This window comes from Rhinoraja longicauda, chromosome 9, assembly GCF_053455715.1.
Source record: "Rhinoraja longicauda isolate Sanriku21f chromosome 9, sRhiLon1.1, whole genome shotgun sequence".
In the NCBI taxonomy this organism is placed as follows: domain Eukaryota; kingdom Metazoa; phylum Chordata; class Chondrichthyes; order Rajiformes; family Arhynchobatidae; genus Rhinoraja; species Rhinoraja longicauda.
This window is the reverse complement of record NC_135961.1, coordinates 31698593-31715249: the sequence shown is the minus strand read 5'-3', so window position 1 is coordinate 31715249 and position 16657 is coordinate 31698593. Positions and strand designations below refer to the sequence as shown.

General features: G+C 48.6%; 1 protein-coding gene across 2 annotated transcripts in view; it reads left to right on the top strand.

Annotated features, from left to right (window-relative positions):
• The window catches only part of LOC144596574 (ALK tyrosine kinase receptor-like), an 887900-nt gene that overhangs the window by 256218 nt on the left and 615025 nt on the right, over positions 1 to 16657 (top strand). For both annotated transcript variants that reach the window (XM_078405054.1, XM_078405053.1), the window contains exon 3: positions 429 to 548. In XM_078405054.1, coding sequence (XP_078261180.1) covers positions 429 to 548 — 120 coding nt within the window. The remainder of the gene's footprint in view (positions 1 to 428; positions 549 to 16657) is intronic.

Genomic DNA, 16657 nt, shown 5'->3' with positions numbered 1-16657 from the left:
CTTCAGTATAGTTTATTGTCACTTGTACCAGGGTGCAGTGAAAAGCTTTTGTTGCGTGCGGGAAGACTATACATGATTCCAGTCAAGCCGTCGATAGAATAAAGGGAATAACATTTAGTGAAAGTAAGAAATGCTGTTGTTGGGGAAGAGGTTTAAAAGCGTGGAGCGATTGTAATGCATGATTGCAGATCCACTTCTGGGGCCAGGACTGGCTTGGACGCCATCTTAGATGCGGTATAGGAAAGTGCAAACTGAATTTAGATTTGAACAAGCCATTATTTGTCAATAACATTGCTTCCTTGCTGACTAGTTTGCAAGCACTAGATATTGAGCAGAGGATTTGTTTTGTGCAGAGTTTAAGATGCGTTCACTTTTTCCCAGTGTTACTTCATTAAAACAATGCCAATTTAAGCTCTTTCTGTTTGCAGCATCTGGAGTACCACAATTTGAAGAAAACAAGGAGATTGCAAATAATAACTTAACTACCTGGAATTTTACTTGGCTGCTAAAGGATGACACACCTTTGTCTACCTATCAAAGACCACAGGGTGAGTAGTCTTTCAATAAAATAATGCTTCCTGCCCTTGTCGAACAATTAGTATACATACCATGCAAAAAAAAAGTGTTTACATGTGCTTCAAGGTATTGCAAAACTTTTAATATTTAATTTTAAAACTTTAAGATAACGTTAAAGATTTTTGAGTTTCACCTTAAAAGAACAAAACTAAGAGTTTGGTGTTGAAGAGTTTGTGTTAAGACTCAGAGCAAAGGGTTAGATGGCTGTATAAAATCAGGAAAGGAATAGATTGGGTGAAAACACAGAGTCTCGTGCAAGGTGTTGGGGAATCGAGAACCAGAGGTGATAAGTGTAAGGTGAAGGGGAATAGATATTATTGGAATCTGAGGGGTAACCTTTTCACGCAAAGGACGGTGCGTGTATGGATCAAGCTGTTGGAGGAGGTAGTTGAGGCAGGGACTGGCACAATTAGACGAGTACATGGATAGGACAGGTTTAGAGAGATATGGGCCAAACGCAGATAAGTGGAACTAGTGTAGGATTAGTGTAAATGTGTGCTTGATGGTTGACACAGGCTTGTTGGACTGAAGGACCTCTTGTATGATTTATAGTCTGTTTGCCAGACTTTCATAATTTCGCAAGTTATAGGAGCAGAATTGGGCCACTCGGCCCATCAAGTCTGGCTGATCTATATTTCCCTCTCAACCCCATTCTCTTGCCTTCTCCCCACAACCCCTGACATTCTTACTAATGAAACTTTCTTGTTGAAGGTCGTGTGCAGTAGCATTGAACCATTGTAGCTTTAAGAGCCTTGTAGTGTGTGATGTGTAAGTAGTGCATGAAGTGCGTGGAACACATTAACATCAGCAAGCTTTGTAAAAATTGCTGCTTCATCAATAACTGCTTTTCCGGTGGAATATTAACAACAATTTCTGCATCAACCATTTGCTGACATCATTTCTATTTTGGAATGAAACATAATGTAGCACATGGTTTGAAAACTTGCAGAAGACCTTACGCAGAAACTCCAATGAAACTTGCTGCTGGGGAAAGAATACATTTATTTCAAGCGCCTATGAGAATTTAAACTTGCATGAAAGCAAAGCTTATCTGACAGGTAGTTAGTAGATGTTGCAAATGTGTAAAATCTTTCATGCCAAACATAGGGGAAACTTTTCCGTTGCTGATGATAACCTGTAGAATTAAATCACCTGACTTTAAAGATAACTAGACCAAGTGGACCCATTGGGCCCATTCCTCAAAGAGGGGGGACAGGGAAGGGGAGAGGGTGTCGTCACTGAGTGAGCCCTGGACTCAAAGCCTCTCCTGTATTGGTGTAGCACCCTCAACCCCCCCCCACTCAATCCCCCTTATCCCCCCTCCTCCCCCCACTGACCCACTCCATCCCCCCTACCCCACCCCCACTTGTCCCTCCCCTGCCCCCAGCCCTGCCTCCACCCCCATTCCCCCCTCTCCACCCCTATTCCCCCCTCCCCCTCTCCTGACCCCCACCCTCTCCCCTGGGTGGGTCAATATCACCCAACAACTTCACCTGGACCACCCATATTGCGCCAGGCAAAAAGGTATAGAAATGTGAAAACGCACACCCTCAGATTTGGGAACAGTTCCTTCCCAGCCGTTATCAGGCACCTGAATCATCCTACCACAACCAGAGAGCAGAGCTGAACTACTATCTACCTCATTGGTGACCCTCGGACTATCCTTGATCGGACTGTGCTGGCTCAACTTTGCACTAAACGTTATTCCCTCATCATGTATCTATACCCTGTAAATAGCTCGATTGTAATCATGTATTGTCTTTCTGCTGACTGGACAGCACGCAACAAAAGCTTTTCACTGTACCTCGGATACTCAAGACAATAAACTAAACTGGACTGAGCTGGTTAACCAAGGAAAGGCACAGAACGCTGGAGTAAGTCAACAGGCCAGTTAACATCCCTGAAGTATATGGGTAGGTGATGTGATGTGTCGGGGTCCTTCTTCAGATTCCAAAGAAAAGAAAAGGAGATTGATTTGCAGTCACTGCACACTTTTCATGGCCTCGGGCTGAGAGTGCATTGGTTAATAGATCAATATCCAGTGGGTGGAAATGTTGGCTCACAACCCCACCACAGCAGCTGAGAACTTTACATTCAAGTGGCTATATCATTTGGAATGAAAGACGAGGGTCAGTAATGAACAGTTCTTAAAATTTCATGATTTCCTCTTCGTCTGTGAGTCCAGACTCACTGTGGCTTATTTTTATACTGATGTCTGAAGTGGCCCAGTAAAGTAGTCACGCCCACGCTGTCCGCGTCTCGCGGCTGAATAAAGATAAGGTCAGACAGAAGCTCTCTCTGTCAAAGTGACACTTTTGAAGTTTAGTTGCTGCGGTTAAGTGGGAAATGGCTGGCCGATTTGTGCACATAACACGTTTTCACAAGCAGACAGGTGATGAGAGCACGTTCACTTTCTCGCGCTGAAGGAAGGATGTAATATTGATTTGGACAATTTGGGACAAATCTCCAGTGAGAGCAGATGGAGCTCAGTTTAAAATCGGATCTAGAAGACGGTGTGATTGTTTGTGGACGCAGCCCAGACCGTCACAAAAACCAACCTAGGGAAAGAAAGACTGAAAGGCTTCCGACCCGAAACATCACCCATCCTTCTTTCTGCAGAGATACTGCCCGGCACGCTTAGTTAACTCCAGCACTTTGTGTCTATCTTTGGTGTAAACACAAACAAACCAACCTCCCTTCCAATTACTCTAATTACTCTTCATGCTGCCTCGACAAGGCCACCAGCATAATCAAGGACCTATCTCACACTCCCTCTTCTTACCTCTCCTATCAGGCAAAAGGTACAGAAGTGTAAAAACGCACGCCTCCAGATTAGGGGCAATTTCTTCCTAGCTGTTCTCAGGCTATTGAGCCATCCTACCAACAACTCGAGGGCAGATCTGAGCTACCATCATCCTCATTTGAGACCCTCGGACTATTTTTAATCGGACTTTCAGACTTTATCTTGCACTAAATGTTATTCCTTTTATCCTATATGTGTAATGTGTGGACGGCTCGATTGTAATCATGTACAGTCTTTCCGCTGACTGGATTGCACGCAACAAAAAAACTTTTCCCTGTATCTTGGTACACATGACAACAAACTAAACTAAACTTTAACAGTGTATTAGATCTTCAAAACGTTACTGGAGTGTCAAAATCTAAATTTTTGTGGTCAAAATCTCCGATTTTGTGGTCTAGCATGCAACCTGACCCTTAACCTCCTGATTCAGAAGTGAGCATGTTGCTTACTAAACTGAGACTTTGTTGACATGATGGTCAAACCAGTCCCACTGTTGTTCCGTTGAAATCTGTCCCTGACCCGCCCTGATGTAATGCAAGGAATAGAGTGCCCGTCCTATTCAGAACCGAATGATCCCGGTGCACCTGTGTGCAAACATGAACATGAAGTGAGATTGACAATCGGAAGAAGGTGTCACATCAAAAGCCTCAACTATTCCAGCAACATGCCACTAGATCATTTGCAAAGTAGCTCCCTGAGATCCGCACAGCCCAGTGAATGCTTTGCTGAGGCATTTTTTAAATATATATTTCTCCTTGACTTCCTTGTTAGAGACTGTTCCACTTGCTCAGGTCCCTCAAAGAATAGGCATTACCTACAAAGAAAGTTGACAGTGATTGTTGACAGGCTGGCAGGAAAATCACGGCTGAATCTGACATTGACAAATGCAGTTTCAGGCTTAACTCTCCCACCAGTGCGAACCCATAGGTCATTACATAATGAGCCCTTTACCGTACAGGTCTGCAATTGATGTTAAAAAAGAGCTACTACAGGTCGGCCACTGATTTTCTGGCACCCTTTGGTCCAGAGCCTTTCTGGATGAACCATTCTGCCAGACCAACAGAGATCACGGCATTGGGCTGCCGAGATACCGGCCCGCAAAGTCGGCAATGGGAAAGAATCTGCCGGCTCTGGCAGGCCTGGAGTTCCAGAGCCCTGGCCACAGGTGACAAATTCGACGCGCCCGTCCACGGAAGTGCCACATTTTTGGGGGGACTTCCGGGAGGGATTTCAAGTACGCTCTCGTAATTTTATCCGGATTAAAGGAGAGGCTGCACCAGCAGTTGCCTGAAAATCGATGATGGGCCTGTTTATATTTATATTGCAGCTTTAATATTTCTTTCAAAATGTCCCTGAACACTTGGAGAGGATGCTGAGGGAAATGATATACACACATTTGGAAGGAGATGGATTGATTAGGGATAGTCAGCATGGATTTGCGCGTGGGAGAGTCAAGAAGGTTGATGAGGGCAGGGCTGTAGGGGCAGGGCTGTAGACGCAGTGTAAATGGACCAGCTAGGTCTTTGATAAGGTTCTACCTGGAAGGCTGCTTTGGAAGGTTAGATCGCATGGGATCCAGGGGGAGCTCACTAACTGGATACAGAATGGTCTTAATTGTCGGAAACAGAAGGTGATGGTGGAACCTATTTTAAGCACGAGAGGCCTGTGGCTACAGGTGTGCCTCTGGGATTGGTGCTGGTACTATTGATTGATGAATCATGAATGATTTGGATGGAAACAGACATGGCGTGATTGATAAATTTGGCAGATGACACTGGTGTGCCTGTGCTGCCCTGGCAGCTGCGGCTTGCCTGCAGTCCGTTTGTCTTTTGTGTTTTTTTATTGTTTTTTGTCTTAATAGTATGATGTAGAGTTTTTTTGTGGTTGTGTGTTATGTGGGGGGAGGGGGGGGGGGACTGTAAAATTGTCTCTTCCGAATGGAGACCGACCTTTGTTTTCTGGGTGGTGTCTCCGTTCCCGCTGTGGCCTACCATCGGCCAAACACCTGGAGCTGGCGGCCTCCACCTGGGACCACCTGGGGCTCTGGTTCGCAGAGCCCGCGGACCGGACTTGCCATCTGCAGAGCTGGCTGCCTTCGGAGGCCGTGGTGGCGCTGCGGCTGCGACTCGTCTCCGGAGGCTACTTCGGCCGCGGGCCGGGTGGACGTCGGAAGCTCGCAAGCCCCTGGGTAGGGGCCGACATCGGGAGCTCCGGCAGCGGCAGCGTCTTCGCCCGCCCCAAATCGCGGGGCTTGGGTCAGCCCGCCGCGGACCTTTCACCGTCCAGCGCGGCCTGAAATAGGCCATGGGATTTTCTCTGCCCGGCGGGGGCATCAATGTCGGGAGCCACGACCGCCCCGACATGGCAACTTCAACAGCCTGACCGCGGGAGAAGACGGCAGGGGAAGAGAAAAGACATTCTGGCCTTCCATCACAGTGAGGAGGTGACTGGAGGAGACTCACTGTGATGGATGTTTCTTGCTTATTTTTATTGCTTATTTTTATTGGTCTTATTGTTGGACTGTGGGTAATCTTTCATTTCACTCCACATTTATCTGTATGTGACAAATAAATTGACTATTGTATTGAATGGACTATTGAAATAGGTGGTATCATGGACATTGTTGATCATTATTCCGAGTGAGAACTTGATCAGCTGTGCAGGTGGGCTGAGGAATGGAAATGAGTGCAGAAGTTGGGACATTATGTTACAGTTGTACATGACATTGGTGAGGTGGCACTTGGTATGTTGGGCCAATGAGCCTGTTTCCAACCTGTATGAATCTGTGCTACAATATCTTCATGTTTGAAATGTTGTCACCGATGTGCCCTGGGGAATAGAGGAACTGTAATGAAACTAATTGCTGCATCAGGAAGAGTACCTGCCTTTAGGGTCAAGGAGCCATTGAATCATGCAACAGAAAAATAGGCTCTTAGGCCCAGCACATCCTTGCCGACCTTTTTGCTCATCCACGCACATCCCATTTGCCCGAATCCCGTACAACATTTTTTCCCCAGTGTTTTTGGAGGTCTATGCTGGAGACGCTTAGATCTGATGAATGAAGTTGCTTTGACCCTCTCTCGAGGTTTGGGGATTCTGTTAGTGTTATGTCAATAGTTAGGGCAGCACAGTAGCACAGCGGTAGCGTTGCTGCCTTACAGCGCCAGAGACACGGGTTCGATCCTGACTACAGGTGCTGTCTGTGTGGAGTTTGTACATTCTCCCTGTGACTGCATTTGTTTTCTCTGGGTGCTCCGGTTTCCTCCCACATTCCAAAGAGGTGCAGGTTCATAGTTTAATTGGCCTCGGTAAAATTGTATACTGTCCCTAGTGTGTAGGACAGTGCTAGCGTATGGGGTGATCACTGGTTAGTGAGGACTTGGTGAGCTGAAGGACCTGTTTCCATGCTGTATCTCCAAAGTCTAAACTCTGAAGAAGATTTGGGATGTCAGGCAGTTCCTTTGAGGTGACAAAAAGCCCCACAGGACTTGACGTAACTGCTTCTAATGCAATACATTAACGCTGTGGAGAAACACAAAATGCTGTCGTAACTCAGCGGGTCAGGCAGCACCTCTGGAGAAAAAGGATGGGTGATGTTTCGGGTTGAGAACTTTCTTCAGACTGAAACAGATGCTGGTTTACTCTGAAGATAGACACGGAATGCTCGTGTTTCGTGTCTATCTTCGGAGTAAACCAGCATCTGCAGTTCCTTCCTATGCGTTAATGCCGTGGTTTGCAGCTGTGCATCTCAGCTCTATGAAATGTATTTTGGACTTGTAGCCCATATAGGATAGAATGAATGTGGAGAGGATGTTTCCACTAGTGGGAGAGTCTAGGACCAGAGGCCATAGCCTCAGAATAAAAGGACGTACCTTTAGCAAGGAGATAAGAAGGAATTTCTCTAGTCAGAGGTTAGTGAATCTGTGGAATTCATTGCCACAGACAGCAGTGGGGGCCAAGTCAATGGATATTTTTAAGGTGGGAATTGACAAATTCTTGATCAGTAAAGGTGTCAGGGGTTATGGGGTAAAGGCATGTGAATGGGGTTGAGAGGGAAAGATAGATCAGCCATGATTGAACAGTGAAGTAGACTTGATGGGCTGAATGGCCTAATTCATCTCCTAGAATTTATGGACTTATGTCTCTCTGTCTCTTAAAGTTAATCTACTGAAAGCTCCTGGCTGGTCACAAGGACGAGTACTGTAAGAACAAGGAATTGTAGAGGGCAGTGTACACAAAAGGACATAAAGTTCTTCCCCAAGGGTCTCAACCTGAAATGTCGCCTATCTTGTTCTCCAGAGATGCCGCCTGACCTGCTGAGTTACTCTAGTACTTTGTTTAGTTTAGTTTCGTTAATTGTCACGGTATAGAGAGAGGCTATTTGTTGCGTGCTAACCAGTCAGCGGAAATACAATACATGATAACACTCGAGCCATCCACATGATAAAGGGAATAACGTTGAGTGCAAGATAAAGTCCAGCAAAGTCTGATTAAAGATAGACCTAGTGTCTCCAGTGAGGTAGATAGTACCTCTGGACCACTCTTTAGTTGTTGATAAGATGGCCTGATAAGTACTGTAAGATTGCTGAAAGTCACAGATTGGTTTGAGGATGAATTCATTCATTCAACTGAATGCAAGGTGAAAATTGTGAGCAGCAGGATGGATAATGTAATGTAGAGGAACACTTGATGATTAGATGCCATTATATATCACATTTCAATGTTAATCAACGGGGCTTAATAGTTATGGAAATAAGCCTTCAAATCAGTGAACAAATGCATAGACATGGTAACTTTTCATGTAGGAGAAAAGCATTTCACAGTCATTGGATTCCTCTTTGAGTTCAGCCACTGTTGATTGCTAGATGTCTGAAATAAAAATTGGAAATGCATTGTGCCACCGTAAGCATCTGAAACTGAAAGCAAGGTTTTAGTCTTTAAACTGTAGACTTTAGAGATACAGCACAGAAACAGGGCCTTTGGCCCACCAAGTTCACGCTGACCAACAATCGTTTCTGTACACTAGCACTATCCTACACACTAGGGACAATTTACAATTTTATTGAAGCCAATTGATCTACAAATCTGCACACATTTGGAGCATGCGAGGAAACCGGAGAAAACCCACATGGTCAAGGGTGAACGTACAAACTCCGTGCAGACAACACCCATGGTCAGGATCGAACCCAGGTCTCTGCCACTATAAGGCAGCAAACTCTACCACTGTGCCACTGTGCCAGCCCTAAATGATCAATAACGTTAATGATTCAAGTTTAAAATTTCACGCATTCAATGAGGGAGCTGTAGTGAGTCCAAACGAGCGATATTATCCAAAGACTTTATTGTCGATAAAACCCGTGACAAACGCAACGCACTTACTCTTGGACTAACACTAACTTCGCTCGCTAATCTAATCTCTCTCCCGAGTTTAGCGCCAGACATTTAAATACCTCGCGCACCCGCAACCCGTGACCCCTAAACCAATCCGAGGATTCTAGACTACCTGGCCAATCCGTATGCCCCTACATGACCCCCCCCAGAACCCTCGAAACCATACCTCACGAGCGCCCGAACCTCCCGCCCGGAACGTGTACGGAGGGGGGAAACCGATACCCCCAGCGTGCCAGGAGGCGGGGAGGACGCCGCCGCTGGAGGCAATGGGGGGGTCCCCTGGCGCGGAGGGTGCAGGTGACGGGGGGCACTTGATCGGCAACGGCGGCCCGGGCCCAACCATAGGCGGCGGGGGCCCGAGAGGTGGTAAACAGGGCGCCGCTGGTTGGACCAGTGGAGCGGCCACCGGCCGGCCCCGGCGCGGAGGCTGAGCCACCGACATGGGGAGGTCCTGGTCCAAATGGGCAGGCTTGAGCCGGGACACCGAAACAAGCTCCTGGCGATTTCCCACCTGCAAGGTGAAGGTGACAGTCCCTCTTTTCAGAACCTGGAACGGGCCCTGGTAAACCGGCCGAAGAGGAGGGTGGTGGGAATCCTTCCGAAGAAACACGAAATCACAGCCCCGCAAGTCCGACGGAACGTGAACTGCTGTGCTTCCGTGACTGGAGGTCGGGACTGGAGCCAGAGAACCCACCCGTGCCCGGAGGGAGCCCAAAACTGACGTGACGGACGGTGGCAAGGCGGGAGTGGAAGGGAGAATGTCACCCGGCACCCGCAGGGGCGAACCGTAGACGAGCTCAGCCCAGGATGTGCCCAGCTCGGCCTTCGGGGCCGTACAAATGCCGAGGAGGACCCAAGGCAGCTGGTCAGCCCAATCGTGGCCGGTCAGGCGAGCACAGAGGGACGCCTTCAGCTGCCGATGGAAGCGCTCAACCATCCCGTTGGCTTGGGGATGGTAGGCGGTGGTCTGCTGTAAACGAGACCCATACAACTGTGCCAGCGCGGCCCAGAGGGACGAGGTGAACTGGGCTCCCCGATCTGTGGTGATGATAGCCGGGACGCCGAAACGGGCCACCCAATGCAACGCCAGGGCCCGTGCACAGGAGGCCGCCGAGGTGTCTGACAATAGTAACGCCTCCGGCCAACGCGTGAACCGATCAACCACCGTCAGCAGATGCGTATAACCCCCAGAATAGGGCAATGTACCCACCAAATCCACATGGATGTGGAAAAAACGGACGGGGGGAACCTCGAATCTCTGGTATGGGGGCTGGACATGACGATGAACTTTGGAGGTCTGGCACGGAATGCAGGCGCGTGCCCAGGCTGCCACCCGCAGGCCGTGCCAGACAAACCGGGCAGCCACCATGGCTGAAGTCGCCCTGATGGACAGATGTGCCAAGCCATGAATGGCCTCAAAAACCTTACGCCGCAGAGCGGCAGGCACCACCGGGCGAGGGCCTGGAAGGGAAACGTCACACCACAACTTGGTACCTGTGGGGCCACACGCCACCTGCTCCAAACGCAGTCCCGAGGCTGTGGAGGCGTACACCGCGGCAGTCCCTTCCAGGCGCTGAGCCTCCGCTAGCTCCTGGAAATCCACCTGTTTATCCACCACGGCAACGGAGGGAATGGCCTGCCCGGACAGTGCATCAGCAACGGCATTAAGCCTACCCGCAATATGACGGACATCGGTGGTAAACTCCGAAATCAGGGTGAGGTGCCGCTGCTGGCGAGCCGACCACGGATCAGAAACCTTAGCAAAAGCGAATGTTAGAGGTTTGTGATCCGTGTAGGCCACAAAAGAACGGCCTTCCAAAAATAACGGAAGTGGCGGACTGCTAAATAGAGGGCCAGGAGCTCCCTATGAAACGCACTATACTTGAGCTCCGCTCGAGAGCTGCCTGCTGAAAAACGCCAGGGGCTGCCAGCGACCGTTGACCTGCTGCTCCAAAACCCCACCCACCGCCACGTCTGAGGCTAACACCGTCAGAGCCGTGGGGGCGGAGGAGCGCGGGTGTACTAGCATGGTGGCATTGGCGAGGACCTGTTTGACCGCGACAAAAGCCGTCTCTGCAGCTACGGACCATACCAACTCAGCAGGGTTACCCGCGAGGCATTGAAAAAGGGGGCGCATGACCCGAGCTGCTGCAGGCACGAACCGATGATAAAAGTTCACCATGCCCACGAATTCCTGCAAGCCCTTGATGGTAGTGGGGCATGGGAAAGAGCGGACCGCGTCCACCTTAGCTGGCAAAGGAGTGGCACCGGCCGGAGTTACCCGGTGACATAAAAAATCCACCGCTGACAGGCCGAATTGGCATTTGGCCGGATGGAGAATCAGGCCGTGTTCTTGCAGCCTCTGGAACACCGTGCGGAGATGAACCAAGTGCTCCTGGACCGAACGGCTGGCAATCAAAATATCATCAAGGTAAATAAACACAAACGGCAACCTTCGACCCACCCGGTCCATCAGACGCTGGAATGCCTGAGCTGCATTTTTAAGGCCGAAAGGCATACGCAACCACTCAAACAACCCGAACGGGATGATGGTCGCTGTTTTCGGAATGTCCGGCGGGTGGACCGGGATCTGATGATATCCCCGCACTAAATCAATTTTTGAAAAAATTGTAGCCCCCTCCAGGCTAGCTGAGAAGTCCTGAATGTGCGGAATCGGGTAGCGGTCCGGCCGTGTTGCCGCGTTGAGTCGACGGAAATCCCCACATGGTCTCCACCCCCCAGACGCTTTGGAAACAATATGCAAGGGGGAGGCCCACGGACTACTGGAAGGCCGAATAATTCCCAGCCTCTCTAAGTTTAGGAACTCCTCTCGAGCCATGGCCAGCTTGTCGGGTGGGAGGCGCCGTGCCCGGGCAAAAACCGGCGGCCCCTCGGTCGGGATGAAATGAACGACCCCATGCTTCTCGGAAGGTGCATTGAAACGCTGGACGAGGAGCTGCGGGAAATCGGCTAGGACCGCATCGAACTGACCGAGAGCCGTGGTAATGGCCTGGATCGCTGGGCTGGGTGGGGCGGCGCTTGTAGGAGCCTCCGGCCCAGTACCTCGGGGCTGTACACCAGCCGAGGGTTGCAGGCCCCTCCCGCGGACGTCTGCGACCAAAGAAAATGCCCATAGGAAATCTGCACCCAAAATGGCCTGGCCCACATCCGCAACGATGAAATCCCAACGGTAGGTCCTGGACTCGAAGGACAGGGACATGGCCCTTTTACTGTAAGTACGGATGGGGCTACCGTTCACTGCAATGAGGGGCGGGCCCTTCCCCCCCACTCGAACTTCGCAGTCATAGGGGGGCACAATACTCACGACCGCTCCCGTATCCACTAGAAAAACGATCCCGGTACTCTGATCTGTAGCATAGAGGCGGCAGTTACGGCCAATCGAGACTGCCTCTACATTCGATCGGCCCAGGCATTTCCCGGAAACGAACACGGGGCTCTGCAGCTTCGGACCTCACTGCCCCACCGCTGATGGAAAAAGCACCAGCCACGCCTATTCGGCCCTGTTGTTCGAGCCCGCTGCCAATGAACAGGCGCCGCAGCCCTTTCTTGGCGGGCCGACTGCGAAATAGCGGCCGACGTGCCGCTCTCCCGACTACCGCTGGGCATCGAGACCCGATTAACCGAGTCGTCTCGGGTGTGCCGCTCCCTGACGAGCGCGTCGGCTTTCTCGGCGAACACTACCGGATCTTCAAACGAGACGTCGGCCAACACTAACCTGACGTCCCGGGGTAGTTTCTCCCGAAATGCCGCTTCAAAAACCATGCACGGCTGATGGTCGCCCACCAAGGTCAGCATCTCGGTCATCAACTCCGACGGTAGCCACTGCCCCAGCTCTGGTAAATGGAGGAGCTTCAGAGCCCGCTGGTTCTGGCTCCAGCCGAAAGTCCTCAGTAGGAGCCTCTTGAGCCCCACGTACTGCTCCGTTTGGGGTGGACTGGTCAGGTATTGACTGACCCACGCAGCCACCTCCGCCTGCAGACAGCTCACCAGGTGGTGGAACTTCTCCTGGTCGCTCTCCACCCTCTTAATATGGAACTGTGATTCCGCCTGTACAAACCACAGGTGCGGCTGATGGGCCCAGAACGGCGGTAGATGAATCTCGCCCGCGCTCGCTCCCGCCTGCGACATGCTGCTGCTTCAATTCCTACGTTCGAGGTCACCAATGTAGCCAAACGAGCGATATTATCCAAAGACTTTATTGTCGGTAAAACCCGTGACAAACGCAACGCACTTACTCTTGGACTAACACTAACTTCGCTCGCTAATCTAATCTCTCTCCCGAGTTTGGCGCCAGACATTTAAATACCTCGCGCTCCCGCAACCCGTGACCCGTAAACCAATCCAAGGGTTCTAGACTACCTGGCCAATCCGTATGCCCCTACAGAGCCATCTAAAACTTAGATTTCCCCCCTTATCTTACATCGGAGGTTTTAGTGGTCAGTGAAACTATCAAAACTCAGAAAGCAAACAATATATTTTAAAGAATGTCACATCACAATTCCACTGTCTATTCATTCTGCCACCTCTATTTAAGACTGAATAACAGGGGAGCATTGATGCTTCATTGATTGAGACATTGTGCTGGGATGAAGCCCAGTCATAATCACAAACAATGCAAAAGCCCTCTGCGGTTCGTTATAGTAATGCATATTTTATGGTGAAGTGAATTGCATGCTTTTTTCAAATGGAATTAAATTGCCATCATTCAGAAAATTCTAATCACAATAAATAGCAAGCTATTATTGCAAAATTGTTATCGCGTGACGCAGGCAACTTCAGAACACACAGGGATATTTGCAGCGAGTTCGGCAAATAGGGAGCAGAGATTTAAATCAGTCGGAAAAGGGATTAAAATAGAGTTGAAGAGCAATTTCTTCACTCACAGAATGGTGGTGGTTTGAAGTTCACTGCCTGAATTTGCAGGTGTTGAGTCAAAAATCTGAATCACATTCAAAAAGTGTTCTGTTTCAGTTTAGGCTTTGTTTGTTGTAAAATTACCCAAATACAGTGAAAAGCTTTGTGTTTTGCGTCCTATCCAAACAGGTCCAATGTAGATATAATCGGGTATAATCAGTTCGAACTCAATTACAATAGTTAGAGCAAAGGGGAAGATACAGAGTGCAGAATATAGTTCTCAGCATTCTGCACTCTGTATCTTCCCCTTTGCTCTACCTAGTTTAGTTTAGTTTATTTAGTTTATGGTCACATGTATTGAGTTTTTGTTGGATGCTATCCAGTCAGCGAATAGACAGATACAGGATAAAGGGAATAATATTCAGTGCATCTAGTGCGTTTAGTTTATTTAATTTAGCTTATTGTCACATTTGTCCGAGGTACAGTGAAAAGCTTTTTGTTGCATGCAAAATGCAACAATTCTGCGAAAAGACTATAGATGATTACAATCGAGCCATCTGCAGTACACAGATATAGGATGAAGGGAATAACGTTTAGTGCAGGATAACGTCCAGTGAAATGAAATAAAAGACAGTTCAAGGGTCTCCAATGAGGTAGATAGTAGGCCAGGACTGCTCTCCTGTTGGTGAGAGTATGGTTGAGTTGCATGATGACGGCTGGGAAGAAACTGTCCCTGAATCTGCAGGTATGCATTTTCACACTTCTATACCTCTTGCCTGATGGGAGCAATGGAAAGACCAATGTTGAAAAATGTATTTTATTGAAGCCTCCAGCAGTCTTGTTAGGGCCATACTTAAAAACAAACGATACTGTGAAGAACAGGCTAAGAGGGTTGCTCTGCATCACCTCCATGTCAGTGAGAAGTCATTCCTTCCTCAGTCATCACAGTGCGACAGGCAGTCAATCGTTCTGTCTGTACGCAACTGGAGGGCTTTGAGCTGATCCTGACCTCCCTAATGGTCAAGCTGCCAATAAAGAGCCCAATTAGCACTGACAGCTCATCTCGTCAATACTAACGGTGTCCGACCACAGAAAATTGAGCATGCCATTTATTAATTGCGTTGGATAAGGGAGTGAAGCCACAGCCCGGGGCCCACTCGCTGACGACTCGCTGGAAACTGAAACCATACTGGATCCAGGGGTCTGGGATATCTGTAGTCAAATGGTCATTCTTTGTGAGTCAACCCAGGCAGGGCATGTCATCGGAAGCAATGCACTGCCTCGGTACGGCACTTTACTTTCCAGTCAGCACACCTTTTTGTATCACATACATTACATCTCTTGCAGCTTAACAAGGAATTAATGTTTAGTTTAGTTTCTTATTATTGTCACGTGTACCAAGGTAGAGTGTAAAGCTTTTTTGTTGCGTGCTATCCAGTCAGAGGAAAGACTGTATACTGTATGATTGCTGTTTCTAAACGATGAAGAAACATTTAGGATAGGATAGGTTTAGAGGGATATGGGCCAAATGCAGGCAAGTGGAACCAGCGTAGATGGGATATGTTGTGGGCAAGTTGGGCCCACGCTGTATGACTCTCTGACTCTGAGGGAGGAACTCAGTCCAAATGTACAGATACAGGAAAAAGGGAATAATGTTTAGTGCAAAATAGTCCAGTAAAGTCCGATTAAAGGTAGCCTGAGAGTCTCCAATGAGGTAGATGGTAGGGATGAACACAGTGCTGGAATAACTCAATGGGTCAGGCAGCGTCTCCGGAGAAAAAGGATGGGTAACGTTTCAGGTGATGTCTCTTCTTCAGACCATCAGGTAGATGGTAGGTCCAGCCCGCTCTCTAGCTGGTGATGGGATGGTTCAATTGTTTGATTCATGAGTCAAATCAGGCAGGGGTTGTGGTTGAAAGCAATGCCCTGCCTCAATCCAGTAATTCCAGTTATTCCTTGGGGAAAAAAGAGGATGAGGGATGATCTGCTAGAGGTGTGTAAAATCATGAGGAATAGATTGGGTAAATGCACAGAGTCTCTTGCCCAGATTAAGGGAACCAAGAACCAGTGGACATAGGTTTAAGGTGAGGATAGATTTGAAAGGAACCTGAGGGGTATCTTTTTCACACAAAGGGTGGTGAGTGTATGGAACGAGCTGCCAGAGGAGGTAGTTGAGGCAGATACTATTGCAACATTTAAAAAAGTATTTACACAGGCACATGGATAGGAAAGGTTTAAAGGGATTAGTGTAGGTGGGACCAGTGTAGATGGTCGGTGTGGGCAAGTTGGGCCAAAGGGCCTGTTTCCACTCTCTATTACTATCTCCACAGCAAAGGATTTTCTTAGATTTTAGATTTGATATTGTCATCTATACAGTTGGTACAGTGAATAGCTTTGTTTTGCTTGCTATCTTCCCCTCTACATTATCTATTGTAATTGAGATCAGATCATATAATACTACACATGAATACAATCAGGTTGAACTCAATTACAATAGATAATGTAGAGGGGAAGATACAGAGTACAGAATATGTTTTTAATTTTAGAGAGACAGCGTGTAAACAGTCCCTTCGGTCCACTGAGTCTGTGTCAACCAGCGATCACCCGTACACTAGTTCTATCCTACACACCAGGGACAATTTACAGCAGACAATTAACCTGCAAACCTGCACATCTTTGGAATGTGAGAGCACCCAGAGAAAACCCACACAGTCACAGGGAGAACATACAAACTCCATACAGGCAGCACCCATAGTCAGGATCGATCCTGGCTCTCTATCGCTGAAGGCAGCAACTCTACCATTGTGCCGCCTGTCCATTTCTTCCAGAGATGCTGCTTGACCCCCTGAGTTCCTCCAGCACTTTGTGTTTTTCCCAAGATTCCAACATCTGCAGCTCCTTGTGTATCTCTATCTTCATGGGCAACCCCTTATTTTTAAACAAAGATCCTTAGTTCTCAATTGTCACACAAGAGGACCCTCCCTCTCCACATTAACCATATCTAGCCCCTCA